Source organism: Lygodium microphyllum, chromosome 22 (genome assembly GCF_053477565.2).
Source record: "Lygodium microphyllum isolate KBCC chromosome 22, Lygodium_microphyllum_v1.1.10, whole genome shotgun sequence".
Lineage (NCBI taxonomy): Eukaryota > Viridiplantae > Streptophyta > Polypodiopsida > Schizaeales > Lygodiaceae > Lygodium > Lygodium microphyllum.
This window is the reverse complement of record NC_141156.1, coordinates 20,351,983-20,366,972: the sequence shown is the minus strand read 5'-3', so window position 1 is coordinate 20,366,972 and position 14,990 is coordinate 20,351,983. Positions and strand designations below refer to the sequence as shown.

Here is a 14,990-nt window from a genome sequence, read left to right as displayed (position 1 = left end):
CATAAGGTCAGCAACAAAAGACCAATCCAGATAGTCAAAAGCCTTTTCCAGGTCCAGTTGAATCAACACCACCTCCTGATTAGAATGCCGGGCATAATCAATGGCCAATTGGGCATTCAAAACATTGTGTAGAATATTTCGGCCCTTAATGAAACCGTACTGGAGAGGGTGCACAAGGACAGGGAGATGCTTATGGAGCCGATTCGCCATTACTTTGGAAAAGATTTTGTACATGGAACCCATCAAAGAAATGGGGCGCCAGTGTGTCAACTTAGATGGCGAAGGAACTTTTGGAAGTAGTTTAATAAGTCCTTGTTTCCATGAGGGAGGCATGATCCCCGTTTCCCACACCTGCTGAAACAGAGCCTGCAATGGTTTCGCCAGTTGGGTAGCGAAAGCTTCAAAGAACTCATTGGTGAGACCATCCCAACCCAGACTTTTATCTTTGGGCAAGTGTAACAAGATATCCATAACCTCTGCTTCACCAATATCTGACTCCAGAGTAGCTTGCATGTTCTGGGGTAACTGATTGCGGACCAGGTCATAAAAGACCGAACGGGCCTGAGTAATTTGGGCTGAAGGAGGAGAAGCGGAACCGAGAAGGTCACAGAAATAATTCCTGCACATATGCACAATAGTCTGTGGATCCAGGATAAGGTGGCCTTGTGCATCCTCGAATCTAGTCAAATTCTCTCGAGCAGGAGAGGCATGGAGGGCTCGAAAGAACTTGTGGGTCTGACATGCACTATCTTGCAAAGTCTCTGTTAGATGTTGCAATTTGGCCTGCTGATACGATTTTAACTGGAATTCTTTAACAAGATCGGCCACCCGCAGGGCCAGTGCAAGCAGAAATGCATCATCCGGAGTGTCCATCAGCAGAGAGCGAACCAAAAGCAGCAGGTCCTCCGCTGCCTGTCGACGGCGCCGACAAAGAGAGGCATGATAGATCCCATATTGCCGAGCAACCCGCTGCACATTAGAGAGCAATCGGTCAAATGAGGCAGTGCCCTGAGAGGAAAAGTCCAAGGAGAATCTGTCAAGCATTTGCTGCATATAGCCCTGAAAAATTGTATGCTTTAAGTAGGAGGAGTTGAAACGCAAAGGGAGTCTCTCCAGAAATTGCTTGAAGGGGGCAATGGGTTGTGCAAGCAACTCGAACTGCAGAGGGAAATGGTCCGACAAGACATATTGCTGCAACACTTTTATTTCAAGCATCTCAGGCAGAAAATCATCATTCTGCATGATATATATGCGGTCCAACCGCGACCATGTTGTGGCATACTGGGCCGAATGGAAAGTAAAGCCTGGAGAAGACGGGTGTAGCCAGGACCAAAGATCTTACTTAAGAACAGCAAGAGCCAAGTCGTGCCACATACGACTTTCTGGCGCATCCATGACCGAGTGCTCCGATGTAGACTGGGAAGAATCAACACACATATTGAAATCCCCCATGAAGAAGCCGCGTCTGCCAAGTGACAAGGAAGTCTGCAAAGTGTGCCAAAGCTCCCGACGAGATAACGAATCATTCGGAGCATAGAGGCCAAGTAACCATAGGATTTCCCCTTCAAATAAGATTTCGACCACCAAAAAGCGGCCATGAACATCATTTTTAATAAGAACCGGCTGATATTTGGCATGTACAATCATGAGCACACCCGAATAATGCATGGCCTGTGTTCCTGCATAGAACAAACGAAAGCCATGGCAATCCACAACTTTACCGGCGTCACTGTGACTCTTGTGCTCAACAGCACACAGGACATCCCACTGATTCTTATACAATGCAGTCCACATGGCATGTTACTTGTGGCGAGAACAAATTCCTCGCACATTCCACGTGGCTATTTTCATGTGTATACAAAACACAATCAGGTACGAAGCACAACTTGCCTCGATTTGACTTTGTCGGCGAGAATGTCCAGGACTCCCTCATCCAAGAAATCTGCCAACACCGCAAAAGAGTTCTGAGGACCAGATTTGGAAGTTGAGGGCATATCGGCTTGCTTGGGGTTGGAACGTGGGTAACGACGGTCCCAGGGAGTAATGACGTTGCCTCTGGTATCAAAAGCCAGCTGTGCAGGTGGACCCTTGAGACGATCCGAATACATTTTCCTGGCGGGCTGGTGGCGGGGAGTTGAAGAAACCATAGCAGGAGCAGAGCGCTCTGACGACATCATTTCCTTCCTGCGCATAAATGTTCGCATGGAATCGTGTGAGGTAGAAGGCCCAGTACTCTCCATGCCAGCACCAATCCTGTTGCCTTTTTTGGCGCGTACTTCAACCCAATCAGTAGCACGGGAATCCAGACCCGAAACCTGTTGTTTACCTTTGGCCAGAACTTGGGGTGGGTAGGATCCAGCGGCGGAGCATCACACACCATATCTTCCATGGGCGGAGCAACATGAGCTGTATCTGAAACGTGTTGTTGCTCGGGGCATTCAGCCATAAAGTGCCCCAACTGTCCACAGGAAAAGCAATGGCCAGCAAAATTGCCCCATTTCAAACGAAAGTGTAACGGATGCATGCCGAAGCAATTGAGGCGTAACCATGCAGGCCGTTTCCGCGCAGTATCCCATAACATGCACAAGCGGTTGCGATTCACAGCCCTGAGACTGGGAGGGACCAGAACCGTGCCCACAGCGGCCATAGCATCCTTTAATAGCGGCCAATAAACAGCCGGACAATTTTCCACTTCTACCCACACAGGGCATTCACGTTGCAGGAGGCGCTGGAAATCTGCCATCGGGCGCCATGGAACCACATGAACCAAGCGACGATCAAAAAACAAAGGCAGTTTAGACAGAAGAGCAGCACGGTGCGTCTCTGTTTTCAAGAGGACCTCAAAAAAACCCCGGGATCCAACAAAAATCTCTTCAACACATTCCCCTTGTAGCAGACTCTGCAGCCATTGGCGAATACGGAAAAGCAGCGGGATGCGACCGGTGAAGAAGAGTATCACCGCGCGATCATAAAATACCGAAAAGGAGCGTAGGACAGTTTTTGGCTCGATGGTAGCTTCCAGAACATCGTCTGGAGCAGAGGCAGAGAAGGCTTCCTGGTTGTGTTGAACATATTCACCAAGCAGCGTGTTAGCAAATTCCAACAGATGCTCCCAGTCCACCTCCTGAGAGTCCACCAGATCCGAAGCAACCTGCGCATAGGAACGATCGGGAGTAACGCCTATCTCTTCCGGGGTGTGCTTGGTACGTTTGCCCGCAGGCTGGATGTCAAGACCCGGGGGCAATTCTTCAGTGCACGGAACCATATCCTCGGGTTCCTCAGCAACAGAGTCCGGGCCAAGTGCTGCCACCGTTTGGTCTAGGAAATCCAGATCCAAACCAGCCATCGTGTATGACGAACTGATCTCACAGAAGGACTGACCGACAGTCTCTCTCTCTCTCTCTCTCTCTCTCTCTCTCTCTCTCTCTCTCTCTCTCTCTCTCTCTCTCTCTCTCTCTTCTGTGTACAGAGCAGAGGGCACGCGATTCCGGACGCTGCCTCTCTGACAAAGGTCAGGTTTAGGGTTTCACAGGAGCTGGGAAACAGGGCGTCTGGACAGCTCCGGGAGCAGGCGCGACAGTCAGCAACCGACGTCGATGCAGCCCTCGACGATGGTGGACAGACGCGACTTGTAAAGGGGCTGAAATCTGGCAAGGCGCACCTCTGCAGGATGTGCGGGCGGAGCTAGGGCAGGGGGGCTCGGGCGAGGTGTTTTCGGCGGGGCCTTCAGGCGACGGCGGCGGGGCCTTCAGGCGACGGCGGCGGGGCCTTCAGGCGACGGCGGCGGGGCCTGCAGGCACAGGCGACGGCGGCGGGGCCTGCAGGCGACGGTGGCGGGGCCTGCAGGCGAGGGCGACGGGGCTTGCAGGCGAGGGCGGCGGGGCCTGCAGGCGCGGGCGATGGCGACCTCTCTCTCTCTCTCTCTCTCTCTCTCTCTCTCTCTCTCTCTCTCTCTCTCTCTCAGTCTCTGTCCTACGCTTCCACATCACTGCACTTTGACATGGTATCAGAGCGGTGAAGACGGACTGAATGAGGTTGAACCTACCTAAAGAGGAGATTTCATCGCGACACAAGGCTGCGTTTCCAGGATTCGAGGGCAAGCGGGAGGGCTGCGCATTGGATCAAGGTTGAAGCAAGCGTGGGTGTGCAGAAAAGGAGTCTAATCTGGTGAATTTGCTGCAGGCTATTGCTGTTCGAAGGGGAGGAAGGCTGTGTTTTAGGACTTCCATTGCAAAAAAAATTTAATCACCTTCGACAGGTGAAGAAGGTTTGGGCAGCGGAGAAACCAGCCCTAACAGGCTGCGTTTACACAGTCAGAGGGGGCTGATTTTGCGTTTGTGCAGGCATTGCAGGTGAACATGTCTACAGAGGCTGATTTGGAGTTCCAAGCAATCATGGACAAAAAGGTGCATGTCCTACCGGCTCTTCCATCGGATAAGAAGCTTGATGGTGACAATTACCGCATTTGGCGGGTGATGATGTTGGCCCTTCTTGAGTCTTATGATTTGGAGGAGCTTGTGTTGGAGGAGATCAACTGACCCTCGATACTAAATGAGTCCAAACTCTCTTCCAGTGCTCGTGCGGAGTTGACCAAGGCCTAGTCTCATTTGGACAAACTGAATGCCAAGATTCGTTCTTTTCTTTTTCTGTCTTGCACTACAGCCGTGATAGCTCACATCGAGCACTTGATGGTGGCTCGAGAGATATGGCTGGAACTCGACCACATGTATAACCGGATGACCCTGATGTAGAGGGTTTCTTTGGAGGTGCAAATGTGGACCTTGTACGTGAATAAGTCTTCTTCGCTTGGGGAACACATCAACAAGCTTCGGCAACTTCAAATGCAAGTTCAAAATGCGAGAAAGCCTATTTCCTCCGAAGACATGGTGATCACTTTGTTGTCTCAGTTACCGCCACAATTCGGTACCTTTTATTCTGCTCTTATTACATTAGGGCGGGAGTCGACTCTTCAGTAGGAAGAGTTGGTTCCTATGGTCTTGGACCAAGAGGAACAGTTGAAGGGACAAAATGCTTCCAAATCAGAGGCTTTGGTTGGTCAAGTCTCTCAGAAGAAGGGGAAGGACCAAAAGAAGAAGGAGGAGGACAACAAATCCAAGAAGGACAAGGAGAAGGAATCAACTTGCCATATTTGTGGTAAGACCGGTTACTGGAAGAAGGATTGCCCCGACAAAGACAAGAAGGACACCAAGAAGAAGGACACGAAGGATTCTGAAGCGGTGGTTGCACCCTCATCAGCTGCTTTTTTACACTTAGCGGTCATTGAGAACTCTACACCGAAGACTTCTGATGCTGCAATGACAGCCCCCCAAACTCGAGAGTGGATCGTGGACAGTGGTGCCTCACGGCACATGACTCCTTCCCCCGTTGGCGTTGCCCATTTGCAACCTTCGCGTGGGCAGATTCTCATTGGAGACAGCTCTTCTGTGTCTATTGCTGCACGGGGTGAGATGCATCTTATTCCAGATGGACATGGTGGTACCCACACTTCCGAGGTGTTGCATGTGCCAGGCTTGGGGTATCACTTACTTTCGGTCCATAAGATTTGTTCTCTTGGCCTCTTGGTGGAGTTTGACAGTGATACTATTCGAGTCCTTGATTGTGGATCGAGGAAGGTTCTCTCTACAAGGTATAAGGAGGATGGCATCTACAAATTGAAGTCCTCTACAACTCTTATCTCTCTTCTTCTTACCTCTCAGACACAGTCCAAGCTATGGCATGCTCGGTTTGGCCACTTGAACTATGAGTATCTTCAGAAGGCGTCGCGAGGATTGTTTGTCCGAGGTTTGCCATACATAGTGGTGAGCCATCAGCCATGTGTCTCCTACATTCATGGGAAACTGCATCGGGATGCAATTCCCAACAAAGCTTCGAGGAGGTCTACTTCACCTATGGAGCTTGTATCTACGGATCTTTGTGGCCCGATGAGGACGGAGTCCCTGAAGGGGAGCTTGTACTTCATATTGATCATAGATTACTACAGTAAGATGACATGGGCCTATTTCTTGACTTTGAAGTCGGAAGCTTTCTCTCACTTCAAGGATTGGCTTCTTTTTTAGGAGAACCGATATGGCCGGCGACTTAAGACCTTGCATTCAAACAAGGGTGGTGAATTTATGTCTAGTGAGTTTGCTCGTTTTTGTGCACATAAGGGCATTCACTAGGAGTTTGCTAACACCAACACTCCTCCAGAGAATGGCATTTTGGAGCAGAAGAACCGAAGTGTAATCGAGATGGCGCACACCATGATGGAGCACTGACAAACACCTCAGTTTCTGTGAGCCGAAGCAATGGCTACCGTAGTTCACGTCCTCATTCGATCTCCCACTTCAGCCGTTGAGACAGGATGACACCTTTTGAGGCTTACTTTGGGACTAAGCCTGATGTCTCTTATTTTAAGATCTTTGGGTGTGACCCCTATGTGCACATCCTGAAGACGCAGCATGACAAGTTCGAGGCGGCTTTCCGCGATGGCAGGTTTTTGTTGGCTACAACTCCCAGTCCCAAGGTTATCATCTATTTGATCCCGTCAAGTAGGATATCTACACAAGTCGAGATGTACGGTTCGTGGAAATTCCGGCCACCGAGGGGGGTGAGGAGCACCCCGTTCTTGGAGATCTAGGGGAGAGTTGGGCTCCTGAGACAGTTCCTTTGGAGCCAGAGTCCTTTGATGGAGATTTTTCTTCTAATTCAGAGTCTTCTCTTCCACCGGCCACCCAGGTGGAGCTTCCGCCGGTGGATGTACCTGAGTCTTCAGCAGATGGAGAGCGACGGTCGGCCTCCTCGTTGGACCCATGACACACTTCGAGATTCAAGGATGGAGGGGGTCCCTGAGGAGTGGGAACCACAAGATGACCGCGGAGGTCACGGAGGAATCAGGCACATTCTATGGGGCTTGTTTACTCTAACTATTGTTTGATGACCCTTGCTATGCAGGATCGTGAGCCCACTTCAGTGAAGGAGGCTTTGCAGTTTGACCATTGGCAGAAGGCTATGGAAGCCGAGTTGGAGGCTATTGAAAGGAATGACACTTGGTCTCTTGTGCCTTGTCCCTCTCACAAGAAGGTGATTGGCGTCACGTGGGTCTTCAAGACCAAGTACCTTAGCGATGGTTCTTTGGACAAGCACAAGGCTTGCCTTGTTACTAAAGGTTTTGCTCAGCGCCCAAGCATTGATTTCCATGATACTTTTGCCCCCACTGCTCGTATGGCGACTATTCAAGTTGTTCTTGCTTTGGCTGGCCATAGGAGATGGCCTGTCTATCAGTTGGATGTAAAGTCAGCCTTTCTCAATGGTGATTTGCAGGAGGAGATCTATGTTGAGCAGCCTCCTGGCTTTGGGTCCTCGGATGGAAAATTTTACAAGTTGAAGAAGGCCTTGTATGGCCTCGAGCAGGCTCCGCGTGCATGGAATGAGAAGATAAACTCGTTTCTTTAGTCGAAGTTGGGATATGGGTGCTCCAAGGCCAATCCGCAGCTTGGCCAATCCGCAGCTTTATGTGCACACTTTCGAGGTTAGTCGTGTGTTGTTTGTGTTGTATGTTGATGATTTGATTCTGAAAGGGGATCATGCACAGAAGGTCCGAGAGACCAAGACAGCTTTACATCAGACGTTCAAGATGACGGATTTGGGGCTTCTTCATTTCTTCCTGGGTCACGAGATTTATTAGTCTCAGAGGGGGATTTTCATCTCTCAGCAATGATACATACAGAAGCTCTTGGTAACTTTTGAGATGGAGACTTGTTGGACCATTTCTACTCCTATGGATCCGAACTGGAAGGCCACTTCACACTCAAATTCTCCCATGACGGATGGTTCCCGCTACCGTCAGTTGATTGGGTCCTTGATTTGGCTTCTCAACACTCGTGTTGATCTTTGTTTTGCTGTGGGTCTTTTGGCGGGGTTCATGAGTGAACCCCAACAGGTGCATTGGCAGGCTGCTTTGAGGATTCTTCGGTATTTGAGGGATACCTCTGACTTAGGGATTTCTTATCCAGCAGGTACAGATGCTTCAGATCTTGTTCTTGTAGGTTGGAGTGACTCGGATTGGGCTGGCGATGTGGACCACCGGCGGTCTACTACAGGCTACTATTTTACCTTGGGTACAAGTGTTATCTCTTGGAGTAGCAAGAAGCAGCCCACAGTCGCCCTTTCTTCTATTGAGGCGGAGTATCGAGCTACGTCTTCCACCACATGTGAGGTTATGTGGCTTCGGAGATTGTTGGAGGAGCTTGGCTGCCCCCAGACTCGTCCTACTCTTCTACAGTTCGACAATGAAAGTTGCATTGCCTTGGTACGGAATCCTGTATTCCATGCCCCGACGAAGCACATTGAGATCCAATATCACTTCATTCGGGAGAAGCTTCTGGATGGGACCATTGATGTGGAGTATTGCAAGACAGAGGATAATCTTGCAGATTTGTTCACGAAGGCGCTTCCCCAGGCTCTTCTTCAGCCACATTCCAGATCCCTCAGTCTGATGCCTCGTCCAGGATCTGAGAGGGGGTGTTAGAGGTAGAGTCATCCCCTGGGCAAGCTGTGTGAGGGTTTCTGCGCAGTTAGGGTTTGGTACAGCATGTTTTCTCAACCAGGCAGAGGACACGTCAGCAGCAAGCTGTACAGTGCCACGTCAGCAGGGTGCCATGTCAGCAGCTGCAATCGGACAGTGCAGGCTGCAGTCAGACTGGTTTATCATTATTTTATTCAGTCTGCTGCATTTACTGCAGCCGACCTGGTGCAGGCATTCTTTATTTTCTGGCTATAAATAGCCAATTGGTGGCACACTCAGTTATTCATTCAGGTTCTGACCTTGAGATCTGTTGGCTGAGACAGACTCTGCTCGGGCTGACAGAGATCGAGGTTTTCAAGACAGAGACACACGCAGAAATTTCCTCTGCCCTCGTGTATATTTCTTTACTCTTATACAGCATACTACACTACAGATTTTCTGCGTTCACACTGTCTCCTTCTCTCTCTCTCTCTCTCTCTCTCTCTCTCTCTCTCTCTCTCTCTGTGTGTTCACTCTCTCTCAGTCTTTGTCCTACACTTCCGCATCGCTGCACTCTGATAGCACTAACTTGCGCATGATGGAGGCCATGATGACCATGGTAGTCCAAAGCAGGTAAAGTTTAAAGACTTGTTGTTTTGATTAAGTCAAGTTTAAATTTGTTGTTTTCAATTTTATACTTAACAATTTAGTATCTACAATCTTATGTGCATTGTGTAGGTGAATGTTGATACATTCATGTTGACAGGGCAACACTCTTCCGAGTGTACACCAAGAGGTTGATGCGGAGCAGATCTTTGTAGAGCTCTATTGAGAGCTCATAGCAGCAGACACTCATGATACTCGCAATTAGCGAGCTCGTGGGCGAGGAGTTCGACCAGTTCAAGGAGTTTGAGTCACAACAATTGCTGGCAGGGGCATGGTCATTCGATGCCCTCCGAGATCAACGAGGGGTGGTTTGAGTGGTTTGTTAACATATGTGAGGCGAGGCTCTAGTAGCTCTCATCCTGTACCTGATGATGACATCCCCCCTTGCCTACAATTACACAGTCTTTGCCCAGGGAGCCATCATTTTATCATGATAGTAACCTCATGAGGATGAGTATGAGAGTGTCTCATCATCCGATGCCGAGGGGTCATCTTCAGACTCTCTTGATGAGCACTCAAATGATGATGATGTATGATGTATCATTGATGATTGTATCTAGATTGGCAGATTCCACTCTTGACTCTTGAATCCATTGTGACTCACCCGACTCTCGACTCCTATGATACTTGTATGATGTATCATGTATGCTCATTGATCTTATTTTATAATGGCACTGTTATAGCCTATTTTCACTTTAAACATGTATCTTATTATTTATAGATTTTTTTAAAAATTAAGTTTTTTTTTTTTGTACTAATATTGTATCATACTTATAAAATTATAAGGTACCATTTAGTACCGTATTTTATCGTACCATGCCGTATCGTACCTATACTTGACAACCATGGCTACCACTTGGCAAAAATGCCCATGAAAACTGAGAAAGCGTTTTTGGAAGCTAGATCTCAACCATTCAATCAATTTACAGCCTAGGAGAGAGAGAGAGAGAGAGAGAGAGAGAGAGAGAGAGAGAGAGAGTATATTAACGTCTCTAAAAGGCCAATGTGGCCTATGAGACCAAAGCAGTACATTTACAGCCTAGGAGAGAGAGAGAGAGAGAGAGAGAGAGAGAGTATATTAACGTCTCTAAAAGGCCAATGTGGCCTATGAGACCAAAGCAGTACATTTACAGCCTAGGAGAGAGAGAGAGAGAGAGAGAGAGAGAGAGAGAGAGGGAGGGAGCTGTTGGTTCATTTTCTAATCAGAGAACAACAATTTGCTACAAAAGACAACCATCTAGGGGCCTCAACAAGTAGGGGACAACAAGGATACACCTCCCAGGGGCTTGCAACAGCATTGTTGATTAGGTGAAGCATTTTGGAGGTGCTAGTAGTAGGTGACTACATTAAATGCAAGCTAGAGCAAGCAATAGGCAGATTTTAAGGTTCTCACAAAGAAAAGCAGATTTCTCTCTCACCTTGGCTTTCTCTCACCTTCTCCAACCCATTCTCAGGAGATCTTAGCCATTTTGAGCAAATCTCAACCAAATTTGGTGGACCCATGCCAACACGATAAGGAATCGTATACTGAAATAAGCACCTGCAACTTGTTGTATTGTTAGGGATTTTAGATGCCTACTACCTAGCCGTCCATTGTAAATTTGGGGTAGCATTTAGCCAGTTGGGGTCCAATTAGATCAAGTCTTGGGTGAAAATCAAGGGGCAAAATGCCCAATTTATGTGCTAATTGTTGGATCAACGAGGAGCTTTTGGATTAGCCAAGGAGATCATGAAATCTCGGCTTATAATCAATCCATTGGCAATTGAAGTTAAAGAAATACCGAAAGGGGCACCAATTTTGGAGCCAATAAGGTGTCCAATGTCCAAGATTATTAAGGTAAATTGTACATTTCAATTTATGTTTATTTATTGATTGTTGTAATTAAGTGCTTGATTAGGGAATTACCACCCTCTTCAAGAAGGAAGACTAGTTTCACTTCTAGCATTGACATCTGAAGCTTTCTCTCACTTTAAGGATTGGCTTACCTTGAAGAAGAACCATTCAAGCTAGAAGCTTAAGATAGTGAGATCTGACAAGAATGGAGAGTTTGTCTCCAATGAATTAGCTCAGTTCTATGCAAATCCAAGGATTCATCGGGGTATACCAACACAAACACTCATTAGGAAAATGGCATATTAGAGTAGAAGAATTGGAGAGTCATCAAGATGGCCCAGACTATGATGGAGCATCGGTAAACTCAATGTCTATGGACCAAAGCAATAATGGCCGCAGTTCATATCCTAAATCAGTCATCCACATCCACCATTGCTAGTATAACTCCCTTTGAGCCCTATTTTGGACTAAAACCAAATGTTTCTTATTTCAAGGTATTTGGATGTGATGTATATGTTTACATCCCAAAGAAGTAAAGGGATACATTTGAGATGGCTTCCAAAAGACAGGTGTTTCTTGGCTCAACTCTCAACCATAAGATTTATTATCCCATCTCACGGGATGTCTATACCAACCAAGGTGTACAATTTGTTGAGTTTCTAGCTGCAAAGGGAGTGACGAACTCCCTATTCTTGAAGTTGGGTACGTAAGCTAGTGCCTGTGGAGTCTATGCCTCTTGAAGGTCCATCTATAGATGAGAAGATTGCTTCTCCACCAAATCCCCACTAGTGGATGTTCTAGAAGGCAAAGCGACAAGCGGAGCATCAACCTCCTCCTCGTTGGGCTCCTAACTCCTGAGACACTCCATGATGCAAGAATTGAGAGGCCTCCCAAGAAGGGGTGACTAAAGGATGGCCATTGGTGAACTTCTTTGCACTAACTGGTCTAATCATTGGTGATAGGCCATGGAGCAAGAGTTGGAGTCCATTGAGAAGAATGGCAATTGATACCTTGTGCCTCAGCCCCTCATTAGAAGATGATTGGAGTTAAGTGGGTCTTCAAGATGGTACACTCAACAAGCATGAGACCACGTATCTAAATGATGGTACACTGGACAAGCACGAGGCACGGCCAATTGCCAAAGACTTTGCACAACGGCCAGGTGTTGACTTCCATGATACTTTTGTCTCCACAACTCGTATGGCCACCATTCAGACAATACTTGCTCTTGCTAGCCATAGGCGATGGTCAGTTTACTAATTGAATGTAAAGTTCATGTTCTTGAATGGCGACTTGAAGAAGAAAATCTATGTAGAGCAATCTCCAAGCTTTTCTACCTCAAAAGATAAGGAACATAGGTTAGAGAAGCCCCTATATGACCTCAAGCAAGTTTCTTGTGCTTGGGATGAGAAGATAGACTTATTCATTCAAGGCAAGTTGGGATATCTAAGATCTACCTCCGATCCAAATTTTGTACATCCACACATTAGCTGGACGGCACACAATGTTTGTGTTTTATATGGACAATCTCATTCTGACATGTGACCATGCCCAATTGGCCAAGTAGACTAAGAAAGCACTCCATGAGAAGTTTGAGATGGCGGATATGGGGCTTCTTCATTTCTTCCTAGGTCATGAGATATGGCAAACTACGAGGGGGATCTCTCTCCCAACAATAGTGGTATGTGCAAGAGTTCTTAACCACGTTTGAGATGCAACAGGAGTCTTGGACCATTTCTACTCCCACGAATCTGAATATAGCTCATGTAGATTCACCATTGGCAGATACTTCCCACTATAGACACTAGATTCGATCATTGATTCGGCTTCTGAATACACATATCGATTTGTGCTTTCCGCGTGGTTTGCTTGCAAGTTTTATGAGTAAACCAAGAACGTGCATTGGAAGGTTGCCTTAGGGATACTGCGATTCCTAAGGGAAACCCCCAATCTAGACCTATTTTATCCAGCAAGTGCAAAGTGGTTCGCCCTTCGTGTCATGAGATTGGATTGATTCAAATTGGGCTAGTGATGTTACTCACAAATCATCACTGATAGGCTATTGCTTTCTTCTAGGTACAGGTGTGATTTCTTGGAGCAACAAAGAGTAGAATATAATTGCCCTTTCATTTACAAAGAATGAGTACTGAGCAGCTTGTTCTACTACTTGTAAGACCATTTGGCTTTGGAGGTTGTTGGAGGAGTTTGTAAACATGAGCTAATACACTTCTATACGACAATGATAATTGCATAGCCTTGGCATGGAATCCAATATTTAATGCTAAGATGAAGCACATCAAGATCCAATATCACTACATTCACAAGAAGGTCTTGGACAGGACCATTGATGTGGAGTATTGCAAACCTGAGAACAATCTCGCAAATTTGTTCACCGAGGCACATCCTCAAGCCACTCTTCATCAACATTCCAAATCCCTTAGCCTTATGCCACGTCCAAGATCTGAGAGAGAGGGTGCTAGATATTTGGCCACCTCCAGGACAAGCATAGGGCAGCAGTTTTGTATTATTTTATTGTTTATTTCCTGAGCAACAGGTACCCATGCTTAACAAAAAGATTCAGGGGGTGGATCCATACAATCTAACATAATGGTCACAAGTTACTTACCAAAATTACTCACATTTTAACCTCGAATGCACCTCAATGATGAAGATTGCGAGCATTCATGTTGACAAATCAAGAAACAATCATCTAAATCTTACTAGTATCAATCCTTTTTCTGTTAACCTCTCAGATTAGACATGAGACAATAGCCAAGTTCTTTTTCTTGGCAATAAGGGCCAGCTACTTCCTTACAGAAGTCAATGGCTCGCCAAAACCCCTGATTTGTTTCGTTGGAAATCCATGGTGAGTGCCGTTCCAGTACCCTCATTGTGATCCTTGAAGGGACCTTCTAAAAGGCACACTTTGAGATGTAATCTCCTCAGAAACTGGCTGTGCACTTGCTGATTTACCCTTCTTTTATCAATGATAAGAAACAATAAGCTTTACAAACCTTACTATGGACCTCTATAAGCGTGTACACATTTAGATATGAGATCCATCCAGGCTGTATAATTAACGGAGTTTGGTTTCTTCTACTTGTGAAGAAGATCAACAGCCCTATAAATCCAAACCAACCTTGAGGCCTTGTGTGCCGAGTCGACGAACAGGGAGAGGCATGATGCAATTAAGAACTGGACCTGCCATAAAAGACAAGTCAAAGGTTTATTGGATTTGCTCATCAAGCCAAAGGGCATATTCAGTATAATAACAATTAGGACAAAGCACCAAACTGAAAGCTTCCTCTGCTGAGAGTTTGCTGAAAAGCATATTTGCAAAACAAGACCGTCTGTAAATGCCGCTATGATGATAGCAATGGATGATGATAGTGGCACACACATGATAAATTACAGACCCGATAGGCCCATATAATCAGTAATTTGCCACGATGATTATCACAGAGCCATTACTGAATTCTATGTGTAAGAACAACATTTTACAAATAGAATAATTTGCAAATAGAATTCGGAATAGTGGATCAGTAATTAACAAATAAAATTGCTGCAAAGAAGTCATTCGCGACTGTGATTACCACAGAGGTAGTAATTGCCACTATGGTCATCACAGAAGCAAAATAAAGAAAAGCACATGTGTAAGGATGAATGGAGGACCCGGAAATTCTAGCTGTGCTTTCATATTACCTTCTGTATTGTTCTCGAAGAGGAAAACTATAGGACGCGGGAGGGTTTGGTCTATCAAAAGGTTCGCTGAGAGTTCAGACACACATCGCCCTGTGTTTCAGCAGGCTAGCGATTGAATTTTCCATTCTTGTGACGGATGAACACTCGTCACTAGTCAGGTGAAGTGAACGCGACAGCGGCATGAGGCGACTCGTCTACTATCATGCTACGTCAAATGGTTTTGGCATCTTATGCACTTGCTTCCTCAGACAGCCCTCTTCTTTCCCCCGGCCCCGGCCCCGC

The 14,990-nt window shown here is 46.7% G+C and overlaps 1 protein-coding gene across 2 annotated transcripts in view; it reads right to left on the bottom strand.

Annotated features, from left to right (window-relative positions):
- The window catches only part of LOC148016944 (putative aldo-keto reductase 1), a 120,285-nt gene extending 105,295 nt beyond the window's left edge, over positions 1 to 14,990 (bottom strand). The window contains exons 1-2 of one of the 2 annotated variants that reach the window (XM_087663220.1): positions 14,709 to 14,990; positions 14,146 to 14,207 (exon numbers count right to left, since the gene is read on the bottom strand). In XM_087663220.1, the coding sequence (XP_087519346.1) occupies positions 14,146 to 14,187 (42 nt within the window). In that variant the 5' untranslated portion in view covers positions 14,188 to 14,207; positions 14,709 to 14,990. The remainder of the gene's footprint in view (positions 1 to 14,145; positions 14,208 to 14,708) is intronic. The other variant, XM_087663219.1, reaches the window with a different exon arrangement.